Below are 18562 nucleotides of genomic sequence, written 5' to 3'. Positions count from 1 at the left end.
CTTAACTTGGTTTCCTCCCTAACAATCGATGTATAAGGGGACTTGGCATTCTTAGGAAGTAGGACTCATTGATCACCACTGAGTTCCGATAGTACTGTGGTATGTTAAGAACTCACTTTGTGTTGAGCCCTGTTCTAAAAGCTAGGGAAGATACAATGTAATCAGGTCAGAAACCTGGTTGCACAAGGGGCTCACAGTTTAAGCAGGAGGGAGAATGGGCGCTGACTCCCCATTTTACAGGTGAGGAAATTGAGGCCCAGCAAAGTTAAGTGACTTGCCCTTGGTCCCAGAGCAGACAAGTGGCAGAGATGGAATTAGAACCCAGGGGATTCTGACTCCCAGGCCTGTGCTAGACTAGACGACACTGCTTCTCAGGTTTGCATTATCAATGTTGATCATTGACTGAGAGTGTGATGGGGAATAGCATTATAATGTGCCAAAATGTCATGTACATCTTTGGTGTCCTTTTTGAGAGTAAAGTTATCATCAGCACGTAATAACAATTGTGATATTTGTTAAGCACTTACTATGTGCTAAACACAGGATAAGCAGATCAGATCCAGTCCCTATCTTTCACTGGGCAAACAGCCTAAGTAGGATTGAGAACGGGACCTGACCCCTCCCACACTCATTTTACAATTGAGGAAATTGAGGCACAAAGAAGTGACTTGTCCAAGGTTAAAAAGCAGGTAAGTGGTGGACTAAGATTAGAACCCAGATCCTCTAATTCCCAGGCCCTGCTCTTTCTTCTAGACCACACCACTTCCCAAGTAGATTGGACAAGACTGGGGCGATTCGCTTGAACGTTTCTTGTGGACAGCGAGTGTGTATTTTTCTCTGCTGTACTTTCCCAAATAGTGCAATGCTTTGCTCGCCATATGCCATTGCTTGACAGAATAACCGGACCCAACTTTTCTCAGTTGGAAAGGGAGAATGTGGACTATGAGAATTCCTCAAGGATCTGCTGGAATCTAGAAACATCGGGTGACAAGTCTCATTCAGACTTCCTTATTTAATTGCAGTTAAACTTTCTGAAGTACATGCAAAAGTCCCCATAAGCACTCGTGGTGAAAAATCAGCCTGCAAAGTGTTTGGGTACTCTTGGGACAGTCAAGCCACCTTGGCTAGCTGCCCAGATGGCCCACTAGTCCATTACTTTTGGAATCAGAGAAAAAGTGACTTCAGGTTTGGAATCATTCCCAGTTCTGTTAGTCCTAGATTTTACCCAAAAGTTGGATTACAAGCTAAGAACTATAAATTAACAGAGTTGTTGAGAGAAAAATTCTGTTATATTGACTAGACTGTAAGCTCCTTGTGTGCAGGGAATGTCACTGTTTATTGTTGGGTTGTACCTCCCCAAGCACTTAGTATAGTGCTCTGTGCATAGTAAGGGCTCAATAAATACAACTGAATGAATGAACTCTCCCAAGAGCCTAGTACAGTACTCTGCACACAGTAAGCACTCAATAAATATGACTGAGTGATTGATAAAGATAAATGGGATCAAGTTTTCCATGCTGTGTGCATTCTTATGAATGCATTTCAATCAGTGGTATTTATTGAGTGCCTACTGCAGGTAGAGCACTGTACTAATTGCTAGGGAGAGTCCAATACAGTACTCTTGGTAGAAACATTACCTGCCCTCGAGGAACTTACAATCTACAGCATTTTCAGTTTCAAAACATGTCAACCTGTAATCTTTTTCCCCAACAGGTAAAAGAAAAACATCATAATAAGGGGAGCCAAAGGGGAGAAAGGGGAGCCAAATCTGCTTTTTCCCTTCTCCTTTGGAGTCTCTCATGAGAAATCTGTTCATGTGAGAGCAGGGGCATAAACTCAGGACCATTTTCTCTTATCAATAAGCCATTTATTGCTAATCAAAACATACACCTTCCTCTCCTGTGCTCTATTCCTTTTGTTAAGTTATTAATAAGGGTTTTGCAAGGCCTTTCAACAGAAATGTTAGTTTCTAGCCTAGGAAACCTGGAATGTTTCAGCTTTTGCAGGGTAATGATTCTCTGGCCCTCCCCCACAATATACACTAATACGTTTGATAAAAGTCTCCCAGCATGTGAGCTCAGAACACTTTCCATAAGAATGACAGTACTGTGGATAGGGCAAATCGCTGACAACATTTCAGGCTGAGTTAAATGCTGCAGGCACAAATTAAAACTGGGAGCTTTCATTTCAGGGGTCTTTGACAGATGGAAGGATGCAGAAAATCTCCAATTGTTTAAATCATTAACTCATCTTTCCACCTGCATTATCTCAGGAACTAACACAGCTGGATGCCTCGAACACTTGTTCCCACCAAACTCGAGTGGATTAGTTGCTACAAAAGTGGTCCTGTGTTTGGAAACTGGATGTTTAGACATTTCTAACTTCTTTTTATATATATATACACATCCAAACATTTTCAAGAGCACCTTTCACTTTTGCTTGGGGGAGGAAAGGTAGTGATTTTTTTAGCCCCCTGGCAAAATTTACTTCCAAGGTGGGTTTAGAGATGTGGAACTCAGTTCAATATACTCTATTCAGAGATGGTGCAGATAAACCCCGGGCTTGGGAGTCAGGAGGACCTGGGTTCTAATCCTAGCTTTGCTGCTTGTCTGCTGTGTGACCTGGGGCAAATCACTTGACTTCTCTGTGCCTCAGTTACTTCATCTGTAAAATGGGGATTAAGACTGTGGGCCTCATGTGGAATGTCAACCATACCCAACCTAATTTTCTTGTATCTACCCCAGCACTTAGTAAGCTCTTAATGAATATCATACAAAAGATAAGTAAATTTAAAAAATTCAGAATTATATCTGATGGCTCCTCAATTTCATTCAGTCATCTTTCTCTGATCTACCTCTCCTGGCTCTTCCCCAATTACACCCCTGTTTACAACACAACCCAAGGAAAGAACAAGGGGTTGGGAGTCAGAGGACTTGGGTTGTTAAACCCGGCTTTGTCACTTGCCTCCAGAGTGATTTTGGTCCAGTCACTCAACTTCTCTGTGCCTCAGTTCCCTCAACTGTAAAACGGCGATGAAATACCTGTTCTCCCATCTACTTAGACCAGACACAACAGAGGCTAGGTAAACCTGATCAACTTGTGTCTACCCCAAGTAACAGTGCTTGACACACTGTAAGTGCTTAACAAATGCCAAAGTATTAATAACTATCATTTTCTCCTCTAACCCAAACTACTCACTCTTCAGTGAGTGTTTTCCTCACTGTCAACCTCTTGCTCATGGCTTCCCTTTTCCCCTTCACATCTGACAGACCTGTGTTCTCCCCATCTTCAAAGCTCTTCTGATATCACATCTCTTCCAGGTGGCCTCCCATGACTAGTGTCATCTTCCACAGGCTGTTTCCCCCACATTACCACCACTGCAAACCCACTTCACCTAAGCACTTCAACATTCATTCCTTCCCCAGCTCCTCACAACCTGTAGTTTCTTGCTTCTTCCACCTGTAATTTATTTCAGTATCTATCTCCCCAACTAGGTTCTTCAGGTCATGGATTGTGTCTTCTAGCTATTTTACTTTCCCACTGCACTGTACAAAGTTATGCCCAGACTATATGCTTGCTTTATACTCCCGATAGATTTTAATTGTTTGAAAACCCACAGAAAGATGCAACACAATGCCCTACAGTAGTAACAGTATTTTATGAGTGTCTCCTGGGCTCAATGCATTGTACTAAGTGCTTGTGAAGGATAAGAGAGACATTATACACATTCTCTGACTCTTCAATTGACTACCAAAGTGCTTCCTGGGTGCATAACTTGGGAAAGTGTAATAGAATTAGTAAACACAGATGCCTGTCCACAAGTTTATAATCTAGTAGGGAGAATAAACACAAAATTAAATGACATTTAAGAAGAAGAAAATATGATTCTCTCTCCCTTTATAAACATATATATAAAGACACATATCTCAATCAATGGTATTTATTGAACACTTACTATGCATAAAGCACATAGTAAGTGCACAATGCACTTGGGAGAGTACAAGTCAACAGAATTAGTAGATACTTTCCATGCCCATAATGAGCTATACACACACACATATACATACACACCCCTACCTTCTGGAAGTTATATATACACACATGTATATACATGTACACACACATACAACCTATAGGAGTAGCATGAGCAAAAATTTAGTGCGAAGTGTTTAGGTAACATGGAATACTGAGAAGCAGCGTGGCTCAGTGGAAAAGAGCCCGGGCTTTGGAGTCAGAGGTCATGGGTTCAAATCCCGGCTCCGTCAATTGTCAGCTGTGTGACTTTGGGCAAGTCACTTCACTTCTCTGTGCCTGTTACCTCATCTGTAAAATGGGGATTAAGATTGTGAGCCCCCCGTGGAACAAACTGATCACCTTGTAACCTCCCCGGGCACTTAGAACAGTGCTTTGCACATAGTAAGTGCTTAAGAAATGTCATCATCATTATTATTATTATTACAGCGGCAGTTAGGAGGGAGATGCGCACCCTCAAATGAGGAAGAAATAGCAATATTTACAAAGACAATAATGAGAATAAAAGTAGCATGCATAGTTGACTGTGCTTATAAAAGCAACTCCTGCTGAAGAAGGGTTTAAATTTGTGTTAGAGTGGGAATATTGGTTCAAAGTGCTTTGGAATGTGTGGAATTGAGTCCTTTGAACTAGTCTAACCAGGATTTATAAGTTGAGTGGGAATTTACAATTTTTTTCAGTCTGTTCCTTGATTCAACCTAGGAATGCTGATTAGGAAATATTTCCCTCCTAGGGACAGAGAAAGTAGGACCCACTTACTGTTTTTACAATTAAAATGTGGATTCAACCAGCATTGAGTGCTGTTGGGATTTTTCTAAGTTGAACACTAATGTTGGGCTCCAACTTGATTATCTTGAAGGGGTTCTAAGGGAGCCCTGCACTGCTTTCCATATCCCTCCTTCATTGTCCATCTAGGGTGAGAAAGCAACTAGTGGAAGTAGCACAAGACTGGGAGGCAGGGTTCCTGTATTCTAATCCCAGCTTGACCACTTTCCTGCTGAATGACCTTGGGCAAATCACTTCACTTCTCAGTGCCTCACTTTTCTCTTCTGTAAAATGGGGAGTAAATATCTGGTCCCCCTCCTTCCTAGACTTGAGCCCCAAGTAGGACACGGACTGTGTCCAAACTTCATTATCTTTCTACCCCAGTGCTTAGTACTGTGCTTGGCACAGACTAAGCACTTAACAAGTGCCACAGTGATGATGATAATCGTTTTTGTGACCCACATCAAATGGCTGCACAATAATTCCATTCCTCCCATTCCATCGCATAACATACATTTCCTTCCTAGAGGTTGTGTATTCAGCTGGATGGAGCAAAGTAGATGTACAAAGAAATCAAAGTTGCAGTGCAACAAAGCGGCAACCCAAATAGGAAACTGTCTCCCCAATTATGCAGCATAAATGTCCTCTCATGATTCAGAAGCTCTGCTGGTGGAGGAATCAGTGATGAAAGATTAACAAAAAAATCAGTTATTTTGGATGAAATGTGTGATGCATGTCAGAGAGAAGTCCTTTAACTGTGAAACAAGGGGGAAAATTGAAACAAATCTCAGCTAATTCAACAAGATGTGCATTTTTCAATGTCAATTTAGACATTCCTGTATAAATCAATGGTATTTATTGATTGCTTACTGGGTACAGAGCACAGTACTAAGCTCTTGGGAGAGTACAATACAGCCGAGTTGGTAGAAACACTCCCTGCTCACAATGAGCTTACAGCCTGGAGAAAGTAACAGAATATAGATTTAGGTCTTAAAATGTAAAACATGAGATGTTCTCTGGAAATTTTGCTTGATGGGTAATTAAGCACCAAGTGGTCATGGGATACCATTTTAAAAAATACATATTTTCCTTTTTCCCTTGTACATGTACAGGAATTATCCACCCTGATGGCAGCAGCTAAAACTCATAAAACAAAAACCCGAGTCTTCAGTGAGCACACAGAGTTGCATTTGGATTTCCTATTACGGTTTGATCTGCATCCAATTCGTTTTATAAACTTCAAGTAAAGTCATCCAGATGTTCACACCACCAACAGCCACAGAACTGCTTACCTCTAAATAAAGCTCTGTGCATCAGGAGTATAAGGAAAGATCTGATATTGCAGCCCTTATGAGACAGGAACTCCCACTTAGATCAAAGCAGCATGCAAAGGCAACACAAATGGGCAAAACAAATTATTCTTTCAACACTCACTTTCAAACCAAATGAAAATCACAGGGAGTGTCAGGGGATACTATCCAATCTGGAGAGTGAGGCAGGTTCGGGGCTGGTGAAGTTCCACATTAATTGCTCCTTGTGGGTAGGGAATGTGTCTACCAACTCTTTGGTATGGTACTCTCCCAAGCTCTTAGTACAGTGCTCTGTAAACAGTAAGTGCTCAATAAATATCACCAAGTGATCAATCAATTGTATTTACTGAGTACTTACTGTGTGCAGGGCACTGTACTGAGCACTTAGGAGAGTACAACAAAACAATATAACGGACACATTCCCTGCTCACAGTGAGTTTATAGTGTAGTGGGATTAATGGTCAAACTGGCACAATTCTACAACATCACTGTACTTGAAGAGGTAAGGATTGGAAATACCGCTGTATTGGGATGTTGACAGAACATGAATGTAGTTTTGGGTTCAACTTCCTAAGAACAGTCAAATGTGACACGTTCATTTTCAAATGTATTTTTTTAAAATGGTATTTGTTAATTGCTTACCATGTGCCAGGCACTGTAGTAAGCCCTGGGGTAGCTACAAACTAGTCAGACTGGACACAGTCCATGTCCCACATGGGGTTCACAGTCTTAATCCCCATTTGACAGATGAGGTAACTGAGGCACAGAGAAGGTAAGTGACTTGCCCAAGGTCACACATGGTAGATGGCAGAGCTAGGATTAGAACATAGGGTCGTGCTCTATCCACTAAGCCCTGCTGCTTTACTGAGCACTTACTATGTGCACAGCACTATGCTAAATACTTGGGAGAGTACAATTCAACAGAGTTGGCAGACACGTTTCTTACCCACAATGAGTTTTTGTGCTTCTGTTTTCCCCTTCCATATCTTTCCTGCAGCCTGAATATTGTGCCTTAGTGTATAATCTTTTCAAATTTCTTTCCTTCCATTTTCCTCACCTGCTTTAGCCTCTTTTTGATTCTTGCCCTTTTCTTCTGGTGATCACGAAGATTACCTCACAATGGGGTTCAGTGGGTTTAGGCGTGAAAATATAATTTTTTTTGATCGAAGTCACTTAAAAGACATGGCTTGTTTATTGCTAAACAGTTCTGGTTTAGAGCATGAAAGGAACAGTTGATACCAGTGCTATAAAGTGATTTGGAAATAGTTATTGAAGCACTTTTATGACAGAAACCAACCAGAAACTTTGAAAAGGCAAGACATGGTCCCTTTCTACTAGGACCATTCATATAATCAAAATTACTTCATGGTGTAGATGAGACAGAGCTATCATGAAAAGGAATGTGTGTGTGTGTGTGTGTGTGTGTTTGTGTGTGCATGCTTGTGTGTTGTATATGCACACGCAAAGGGATGGAGGAGAAAGTGGGATCTAAAACATAGAGAGCCAGGGAAGAAAAGGAATGCATAATCACAACCAGGATGAGAATTTTAAGAACCCATTTAACAATTAGTGTGCAATACTAATAATTGGGTTATTTGTTAAATTATTACTATGTGTTAAGCACAGGGGTAAATACAAGTTAATCAGTTCAGACACAGTCCCTGTCACAAGAAGCTCACAGCTTAGGGGGAAGGAGAACAATTACTTTAACTTCAGTTCACAGCTAGGGAGACTGGCAAAGGTACATTTAAGTGACTTGCCCAAGGTCACACATGAGGCAAGTGGCAGGGTTTAGGATTACAATCCAGGTCTCCTGACACCTAGTCCTATGCTCTTTCCACCAACCTATGCTGCTTTTCTAAAGTTTGCCAGGAAATATGACCACCCCAAATAAACATCTGGTAAAGCATATGGGTTGAGCAGGAGGAAATAGATGAGAAATCACAGCGGTTCTTTCAGTGAACCTAATTACTAGAACAGTGCATCTTCCTCGATCACAAAAGGCCTTTCCAGAATTTAAAAAGTGTACCCATTCGGTTGGGTTTTTGTTTCTTGTCATCTCTATGAAACTTTAAAATGTGAAAGTCTCAGAAATGGGTCACTGTAGCTTTTTTTTTTTTTTAAAAAAAAAAAGCACACCAAATGATCACTAATTCTGGTACAATCCCCCTCTAGAGTGTAAGCTTATTGTGGGAAGGGAACATGTCTACTGTTTTGTACTGTACTCTCCAAAGCACACAATATTGTGCTGTGCACAGTAAGCACTCAATAAATACCACTGATTGATTTGCTACAGTTTTTTACAAAATTATTTTGAGTCTACATTTTCCAGACTCTAAAGGAAAATTTATTCTGACCAAATAGATCTGCTGATGATCAACCAATGCTATCTACTAAGTACTTACTGTGTGCAGAGTACTTTACTAAGCTCTTGGGAGAGTACAAAAAAATTAGCAGCCATGTTCCCTGCCCATAACAAGCTTACAGTCTACAGGGGGACTGTACCAAAGTAAGCTACCATTTAATGTCTTTAAAAGACAAACCGACATAGACCCATTTCTGGGACTTTGAAAGTTTAAAGTTTTACCAGAATGACGATGAACAAAAACCCAAATGAATGGGTACACCATTTATACTGTGGAAAGACCTTTTGTGATTGTCGAGGATGATTTGTGATTAAAAAGAGAAGAGAAAATAGACAAGCTAACAAGACAAGCTCTCATCAGTTTATGACAGGTCTGTTTTAAATGAAATCAGCAGTCTTTAAGGAGGGATAAAGAGTGCTATTGAGAAAGAGCAGGTAAAAGTTCGAAATAGTGGCTCTAGGAATCCCCCATCCATCTAAAATATAACTGCTTTTCTTCTCCAAAGTAAGTCACCAAAAACGAATACTAAGAGGGAACACAAATACCCATTTCTTTAAAACTGCAAAATTCAAAAAAAGAGAAAAACTATTCATAGCTTCAAATGTAAATTAAGGGATGGGACAAACTCCAGGAGAAAAATCTTTTCAAATGAAGTGTAAGGAAAGCAAAAGTACAGTAACAAATAGTTTATAGAGAGAAAATGATTTAAGATTTTTTGAGTCGAGAGCACAAGATGAGCAGCTAAGTCAAGAGAAAGGGTGTAATGTTATTACTTTTATTGCACATCTGAAGAGCATCATGAAATTTCGTGGAAATAAGAAACACTGTGTAGACAAATGGAAAACTATCACTGAGCTGAAACAAAATAATAATGATAAATGGCAATATATTTGTAGATCATATATAATGAGCCATATATTGTACACTGCATTTCTACAATGCTTGTTTTATTTGGATTTAATAATGATTTTCATTTAATGGACAGGAAAAGGCTAATGAAACCTAGAAACAGTATTATAGAAACTGCTCCAAATGAGAAAATATTGACAGGTAAGAATCACTGGCCAAGAAAAATCAAATATCATTAACCTTGAGGGAAACTAGGTAGGCTAATGTATCTGTGGTTACTAACCATCAACTATTATAGCAGGGAAAATGCAGAGGAAACGTTCAAAATGATTGCGGTGCCAATGATCAAAAGACAAATATATCTGTAATATCATGCGGATGAAAAGGGCAAATGAAAACTTGGGTCAGATAGAGGATGCACTCTACTACGAAATACGAAAGAGGTACGTATTGGCAAATTTCTCTAAAAACCCCCCCCACATACAGTTCAAGAAATAGGGTGGTCTAATTAATAACTACTAAATGTTGGTCTAAATGGTCCACACCTGTCTATTAAAGATAAGATTAAAATATCAGAACACTTAAACAATCTGGGGTAACAAAGATAACAAATCCCTAGGTCCAGACTCATAACTATATTGTCAACTGAACAGGGATTAACAGCCTTTCAGAGCTTCTCCAACAACAAACCACTCCAAAAGAACAGCGTAAAATAAGATTTAGTTAAGTTTTATAGAGCTGCCCCTTGTACTTAAAATTGATGATTCTGATGGTGAGATTATTTGCCTGTGAAGGGCTGTGGCTTCTTGACCGCTAATCTATTCCCGCACTGTGTGTCTATTATGAGACCAGAGATAAATCTTTACGGCTTGGAATGCTCACGGCTTCCATGTTTATTTGCTGATAATGAAACTGACAATTCATTTGATATTATTATTTCATTTCATTGAAATGGAAATTTGATATTCAACTGAGTTTACAGACGATATCTATGACACTATCGGAAGCCAAATGAGTCTTTTACTGTAGATCCCCTCCTCACAACTTCATAGAAAGCTGGACACAATCCCGGTTTTGTTGAGCTTTGGTTTCTTATGAGATTTGCTGTCCGCTGTCACCAGATTTTGCCTTCCAGCCTTTTTTATCTTCTAGCCTAATTTCCACCAGGATTTGGTGGCCTTTGGCCATACTGGAACTGGTTGTCCACAGCCCTGGCACCTCTATATTTACCAATTAATTCAGGTGAAAATAAAATCTGCTTTCTATTTCTAAACTGCTGGTGTATCTGAGCACCAGTTTCAGCTCCAGAGAGTAACATGCTTAGGGAAAAGTTAGAATTCACAGCTCAACCTTCCCCCAGTAACTTAGACACACAGAAAATAAATAGAGCCTGGAAAATGATTTTTTTTGTGGGGGGGGCGGCAGGGAGGAGGTGGAGAATCCATATTCTTTACACAAACAGAAGGTTTTGTTATAAATTACACAACATAATGGAAATGGAAATTGAAACTATTTATTTACTTTGTAAAATGCCTACCACAAGTTTCTCAGTGACCAGGAAAGATTACACATGCTGCCATCTACCGTTTTAACCCTTGGGTTTTAGCACTCATTTCCAGTTTAAGGATCACAACTGGAGACTCATCCAATGCTAATGCAAACTGACAGAAGAATCAATGGGCTTTGATCAATAAATCAGTGGTATTTACTGATCAGAAGACCAAATGCAACTTATTCTCATACCAACTTGCTTTGTGATATCCGTCAGCTCCCCAAACTTTTCTCGGTCTTTGTATTATAATAATAATGACAATAACAACAATAAAAATAATAACAATAATAATAATGGTATTTGTTAAGCATTTACTATGTGCCAAGCATTGTATTAAGCACTGGGGGAGATAGGGTGATCAGATCCCACATGGGGCTTACAGTCATAAGTAAGAGAGAGAACTGGTATTGAATTCCCATTTTGCAGATGAGGGAACTGAAGCATAGAGAAGTGAAGTGACTTGCCCAAGGTCACCAGCAGGCAAGTGTAGGAGCCAGAATCAGAACTCAGGTCCTCAGACCCCCAGGGCTGTGCTCTTTCCACTGAGCCATGCTGCTTCTCCAACTGGTCCCTGACTGTTCAATGACCTCTAACCATCTCTAACCTCAGCGGTCCAACAGAGTAACAGAAAATGCCACAAAGTGCTCTGCGATTGTTCTTTTTTTAAAAAAAATTATATTTGTTAAGCACTTACTATGTGTCAAGCACTGTTCTAAGTGCTGGGATAGATACAAGTTAATCAGGCCCAATACTTTTCACACCCACCTCTTTTATTTTCAGGGAAAATTGATTCTTGTAACAACTAAGAAAATATCATTCTGTTTTGATTGTTAAGGTTCCTTAAATTACAATCAGGACTATGGTTTGAATGATGAGATTTGCTAATTCCTGGAAGTCTATTTTGCCTTTACACCCACAAAAAGCAGTTCAGATGAAACTCCTTTATGAGTCTAGTTTGGTCTGTAACTTGAAATTTCTCCATTGATGACCTGCCTGAGGCATTCCAAGAAGACTACATGGATTTAAACCACCACAGAACTATGCATATCTATGTGGGCATAGCTACATTTACAAGTGTACAAACATTACCACTATTATCACGAGTCTTTGCTTTTCTGTAATATGATCAGAAGACTTTTTTTATGTAAGGTACAGTCATGGTACAACTTAAAATTCTTGCTGTGAAATGCTAAACGACAAATACCAGCACTTATTCAGTTGCTCAAACATAAACAGATACATTTGGAAGCTTATAAGAGACTTTACAAAAACTTGTAGCTTTATGGGATGTCTAGAGTTCAGAAACTGAAAGGACTCAAGTATAAGTCAAATAATGCTTTGCTTATTTAAAAAACGGTATTTGTTAAGCACTTACCATATGCCAAGCACTGGGATAGATACAAACTAATCATGTTGTCACAGTCCCTGTCCCACATAGGGCTCACAATCTTAATCTCCATTTTACAGGTGAGGGAACAGAGGCACAGAGAAGTTGGGTGACTTGCCCAGGGTTACACAGCAGGAAAGTGGTGGAGCTGGGATTAGAATTCAAGTCCTTCTGACTCACAGGCCTGTGCTCTAACCACTACGTAATGCTGCTTCAATTGTGAATCCATTTGCTTTTGACTATCTACAGATTTGGACTCTAAAAAACAGAGGCAGGGTAGAGTAAATGTTTTAATGGTATTTGTTAAGCATTTACTATGTGTCAAGCACTGTTCTAAATGCTGGGGCAGAAACAAACTAATCGGGTTGGACATGGTCCACGTCCCACATGGGGTTCAGAGTCTTAATCCCCATTTCACAGATGTGGCAACTGAGGCCCAGAGAAGTAAAGTGACTTCCCCAAGGTCACACACTGGCATGGGGTGAAGCCAGGACTAGAACCCAGGTTCTTCATACCCCTAAGCCTGTAAAATCTCACATTCCAACTGAAAGGAATATCAAAAAACCATATATGGGGACATGTGAATACATTTGCCGATTGAAGTTTTTAGTTCCAAGGTTTTCATGCATAGTACATATAGAAGAAAAACAAATTAGAATATAGTAAGATTTAAAAAATGGTGTCGGGGAGGTAGAGAAAAGAGCAGCACTTGACAGAGGCATATTTTCTGGGCAGTGAGAATAGGTCATGAGTCAGAAAGGAACATACCTTTGAACACTGTTTGTGATTCTGGCACCAAACCAGGGAACCATTGTTCTGCAAAAGAATGAGAAAAATGCATGTATTTAAAATACTGCTTTAACATTATCTCACTACAAAGGATCCAAAGCACCACACAGACATGAAGTAACTTTCCCAATCTGAGGTCCGCAATTTTCTCTGAAGTGTAGAGAAAACATGAGGTTTGGTGTTGAGGTGACCAAAGGCCGAACTGTCAGTTGTGAAAGAGGGAGAGTGAGTTCCTCCTTTAGAACGAGTGAGCATCTGCCCTTCCTTGGTCCAGGTGTCTGGGGAAGTTTCCTGTGTGAAACTTCAATTTGAGTCAAAATCCGCTCAAAGACACACTCAGCTCCCCACATGGCTGGACTCCACCATTGGCCAAGGGACCGTTCACCCTTCCTGAGGCAAACAAAAACAACAAAAAAAGTGCAAGCTGAGACAAACTCTTCAATCTATTTTTGACTACCCTCTGGGTGCCAAGATCTGTCCCTAAAAGGGTCTTCTATCCCTTTTTGTGCCCAGGTCAAACCTGTCACCCAATCCTCAGGAATCACTGAATCAGGCATGAACACTAAGGACAACTACTCACTCATCTCCAACCCATCTTTGACCAAACAGCAACAAAGCATTTTACTAAAATCATCATCATTGGTATTTGTTGAGCGTTTACTGTGTGCTAGGTGCATGGGAGATTACAACACAACAGAGTTGGCAGACAAGTTCCCGGCCTACAATGAGCTTACAGTTTAATACTCTGGAAAAGTAAAAACGCTATGCACTGCAAATTCAAGGAGCTTGCATTTCACATTTGATTCTTCCAGTGCTTCTGTGGGGTAGGAAGAAGCAAATATTATCATCATTCCCAATTTTCAGATGAGGAGATTAAGTTCTAGAAAGGTTTAGTAACTTGCCCACGGTCACGCAGCAGGTCATGGGACAGATCTGGCTCTAGGCCTCATAAGATTCCCAATTCTACATCCATACTCTTTCCTTTAGGCGATTCTCCCTCCCTTTAGATTGTAGATTCTTTAATAATTGTGGTGTTTCTTAAGTGCTTACTCTGTACCAAGCATTGTACTAAGCACTGGGGTTGATATGATATCAACATATTGGACAAAGTCCCTGTCCTGCAAGGGTCTGAAAGTCTAAGAACAAGGGAGAACTGGTACTGAACTGCCCATTTTAGAGAAGAGAAAACTAAAGCACAAAGAAGCCAAGTGGCTTGCCCATGGTCACATAACAGGCAAAGGACAGTCGGAATTTGAACACAGGTCCTCTGAATCCTGAGTCCTTGCTCTTTCCACAAGGTCATGCTGCTTCTCCAGTAGCACGCCTTAAGGAGACAGATCTTGTCTTTTTCTTTCAATGGAGTCTCCAAAGTGCCTGCCACCATGCTCTTCACCCAATAGGGAGGTACTCAGTAAGCACTCAATCAGAAGCAGTGTGGCTTAATGGATGGAGCACGGACCTGGGAATCAGAAGGACCGGGGTTCTAATCCCAGCTCTGCCACTTGTTCGCTGTGCAAGTCACTTCATTTCTCCAGGCCTCAGTTTCCTTATCTCTAAAATGGGGGTAAAGACTGTGAGCCCCAGGTAGAACAGGACTGTGCCCAACTTAATTTAGCTCGTATCCACCCCAGAGCTTAGTACAGTGCCTGGCACATAGTAAATACTATTAGGAAAAAAAGTACTACAGAATGAATGGTTTATATCCTACACTGGCCTGAAAGTGCAGAGTTCTGCTTTTCCAAGAATCCAAATTCTGCCCTGAATCAAAATTCCTGCCTCTAGCCAGTCAGCCCCTAAACTAAGTCCTGACCTTAGCTCTGTACCTATATGGGTTTCTGCCACTGTTTTCACTTGTGCCAATGGCCTTGGATGGTCAAATAATCTCAACTTGTAAGCAGCATTCAGGCTTGTTTACAGTTACAACTCCAGTAGTCATAATATTGGCATTTTGAGGACAATGCCTGGTACTGAGCATTTGAAAAAGTACAACAGAAACATAAAACATTTCCCGTACACAGAGAGCTTCACTCTAATGGGGGGATGATATAGAAGCAGTTCTAAAGTAGTGAAATCATAATAAATTGAACACAAATATAAATATGCTGATGAAAAGTATAAATGATACAAATGCTAGGTGTAGCTGTTGCGTTGATATGAATTAATCAGGGAAGGCTAACTAGAGGAAATGTGTTTTAGGAGGGGGTTTAAGGATGGGAAGGGCTGAGGTCTGGTAGATTTGGGGCGGGAGGAGAAGTTTCAGGCTGAGGGGGAAGAGTATAATCAAGGGGTAGGAGGTTAGTGACGCTATGGCTAGACTGTCAATTCTGCTAAATTAGAACATTCTTGAAGGCAGGAAGAGTGGTTACTAATTTTACTGTACTCTCCCAAGCACTTTTTATAGTGCTTTGCACAGAGTAAACCCTCAGTAAATATGACTGACTGATTTATGAGCAGGATACAGGTAGACAATGAACTTGGGAGAAGAAGAGAGAGTGTAAGTAGGGTGAAAGGAGTCAATTTGCAATAAAGAGAAAGATGATGGAGAGCTTTGACGCCAACGATAAGAAGTTTTTGTTTGATTTGGAAGGATATGGGCAATCATTGAAGGTATTTGAAGAGTTGAAGAGACTCAGAACATGCAATTTTGGGACCCAAAACATGCAATTCTTTAGAAAGGGAAAACACAAAACAAATTTGGCAATGTTATTCCCGGGGCAGTTGGGCTGGGTTCAGTATTGTTTGTCTTTATTGTTTAAACTGTGGCTTGTTCTATTTAATCAGATGGAGAGGGATGGTCCAAAGCAATAACTTTATTTGTTCCCAAAAGAGGGAATGGCATGCAATTACTTCATTAACATCCTGAGCATATCTGTATTCAGGTTGAATCCACTGCAGTGATCTTACCATTTCTTGCTTTCTTAAAACATTTGTTACCGCAGTTGGAATGTTTAGGCTGAAATCCAAACGTGGTAAGAAGGCAAATAAGCCTGAAGTCTAAACATGGATCAAAACCCGAAGACGAAATTTTCAGTAATTCCTTTATCTATCAAGACACAAAGCTAAATAACTCTTAAACTCACAAAATGACGGTTAAAATGCCTACATATTGAATTAGCATTATATAATTGAGTTGAAGGCATTAAATCACAAGTTCTAATACATGTGAACTACCATATTATATCTGCCTTAAGTTTTCAATGAATCATTAAGAGCAACATGTATCATCTTCTGGATGATACATTAGATAGCTCAATGTATTCTGACGGCTATACGGTCAAAGTAAATTTTTTATAAGTTTAGAAGAACAAGAAGAAAACCATTTATTATAAAATTTGATTCAGCAAGGGCATTTTGCCATTATTAAATAAAGTGTTATGACTTCTAAACTCTCAAGAGCATCAAAAAGAAATACCCTGTGACATTAATGAAGTGGATAAATCTATAATTAAAGGCAGTTGTTTTCTTTGATCCAGGTGTGTTTATACATTGCCCCAATCATTTGTTCTGTGTACATGCAATGCTCTTTAGAGCAGGTGAGCAATGGAAAAGTACAAGAATCTTGTACATTTCAACACGCTGCCTCAGGGAAGTTCTTAAATCACTGGGATTACAGCCACCCTCACAGGCTAAACAATTGACAACAAAACACAAAATATCATACTTTGCAGTAAATTCCTGTCCTAGCTCAATGTCAAGGGAGGTAGAGAGTCAATTTGTACATGGCCCAGAAAAGGATTTTGCCAATAGAAATTCTGTTGTGACTTTCAGATAGGATCAGATAGCTAGATTTTTGTAGCTACATAAAGTGAACTTCCTGCATTTCCTTGATCACATTAGATCAAATCGACCAATCAATGATGTTTATTGAGCGCTTACTATGCGTGGAACACTGTACAAAGGGCTTGGGAGAGTACAATATAACAGAGTTGGCAGCTATGTTTCCTGCCCACAACAACCTTACAGTCTAGAGGGGGGGAGATATCAGTCATGAGACAGTAATATGACTCACCAATCCACCACTTCATGACTTTCGATAATAATAATAATAACGGCATTTGTTAAGCGCTTACTATGTGCCAAGCATTGTTCTAAGCACTGGGTGGGGGGAGGGTTACAAGGTAATCAGGTTGTTCCACATGGGGGTCACAGTTTTAATCCCCATTTTCCAGATGAGGCAACTGAGGCACAGAGAAGTGAAGTGACTTGCCCAAAGTCACACAGCTGACAAGTGGAGGAGGCAGGATTACAACCCACGCTCTGACTCCCAAGCCTGTGCTCTTTCCACTGAACCATGCTGCTTCTCTAGAATCTCTCTGTTTCCACCACTTTTCATTTCAACCACTGTGATGTCAATGTGTTGCCTTATGGGAATAAGCATGGGACTTGGAGTCAGGAGACCTTGGTTCTTATGCTAGATCTGGCTCTAGCCTTAGGGTCTGGAAAGGAGCACCCTCAAGTTTTACCTCTCCATCCATCAATTTTCCTTTTAGTAATTTATTCTACATCTCTCCAAAAATTTGCCTAAACCCCCTTGAATGTACATCTTCACAATGTCCTGCCATCATAAATTCCAAGAAATTCTCTAGTCTGCAAATTCCTCGTGGTATTTTACTTTCCCAAGTGCTTAGGACAGTGCTCTCCACACAATAAGAGCTCAATATATACTACTGATTAAAGAAATATTTCCTTGAGTCTGATCCAAATTCACCATGTTCAAGCTTCAGTATGGGTTCTCCATACTAAAAACTCAGAAGAGCAGTCAGCTCTATCAATGACAAAAAAAATTTAAGGACAGATCTCACTAAAAAGTCCTACATAGAATAATATGTACCTCAGAACAGTATTTTTCTTCACATACCCAGAACAAGATGGGCACAATAAGAAATTCACTTGTACAAAATGAATAAAAATGAAAACCTGTCCTCATTTTGGATCTTGGTCAAAAGAAAGAGAGATGGGGTCATTTTTTTTTTCAAAGTGGTATCGGCTCTTCATAAAACAACTCTAATAACCCAGAAGAAACTATGAAATGTAAAAGGCTCCATAGGAAGTACATTGTTGATTCTCATGTGTGAAACTGTTGTAAGGGATTAGCAGTGTTTTATAGCCCTGGTGCCAGAAATATTTTAAATGAATGCTAGATGAAGGAAAATATTAAGGGGTAAAGTTTCATTACCCTCATACCTATTATGAGAGCAATCACAACGCTAAAGGGGCATTTAACAACTTTTGATGTCGAGGCAGAATTAGCTAGAGAAGGATTTTGACTTCCATAGCCACAGTCGTTCCCCAACTCCAGGTCAAATTCACCAGAATAATAATAATAATTTTGGTATTTGTTAAGCGCTTACTATGTGCAAAGCACTGTTCTAAGCGCTGGGGGGATACAAGGTAATCAGATTGTCCCACGTGGGGCTCACAGTCTTAATCCCCATATACTGAATCTTAAATGAGAGGAAAAGGTTTTCCATTCCATCTTGTTCTTCTGCCATTAAATATAAGAGCAAGGAAA

The 18562-nt window shown here is 40.0% G+C and overlaps 1 protein-coding gene across 1 annotated transcript in view; it reads right to left on the bottom strand.

The window, feature by feature from the left end:
• ANOS1 (anosmin 1) overlaps positions 1 to 18562 on the bottom strand; it is a 135585-nt gene that overhangs the window by 97952 nt on the left and 19071 nt on the right. The window contains exon 2 of the mRNA XM_038757380.1: positions 13030 to 13077. Coding sequence (XP_038613308.1) covers positions 13030 to 13077 — 48 coding nt within the window. The remainder of the gene's footprint in view (positions 1 to 13029; positions 13078 to 18562) is intronic.

This window comes from Tachyglossus aculeatus, chromosome 15 (assembly GCF_015852505.1).
Source record: "Tachyglossus aculeatus isolate mTacAcu1 chromosome 15, mTacAcu1.pri, whole genome shotgun sequence".
Taxonomy (NCBI): domain Eukaryota; kingdom Metazoa; phylum Chordata; class Mammalia; order Monotremata; family Tachyglossidae; genus Tachyglossus; species Tachyglossus aculeatus.
This window is presented reverse-complemented; position numbering and strand designations above follow the sequence as displayed.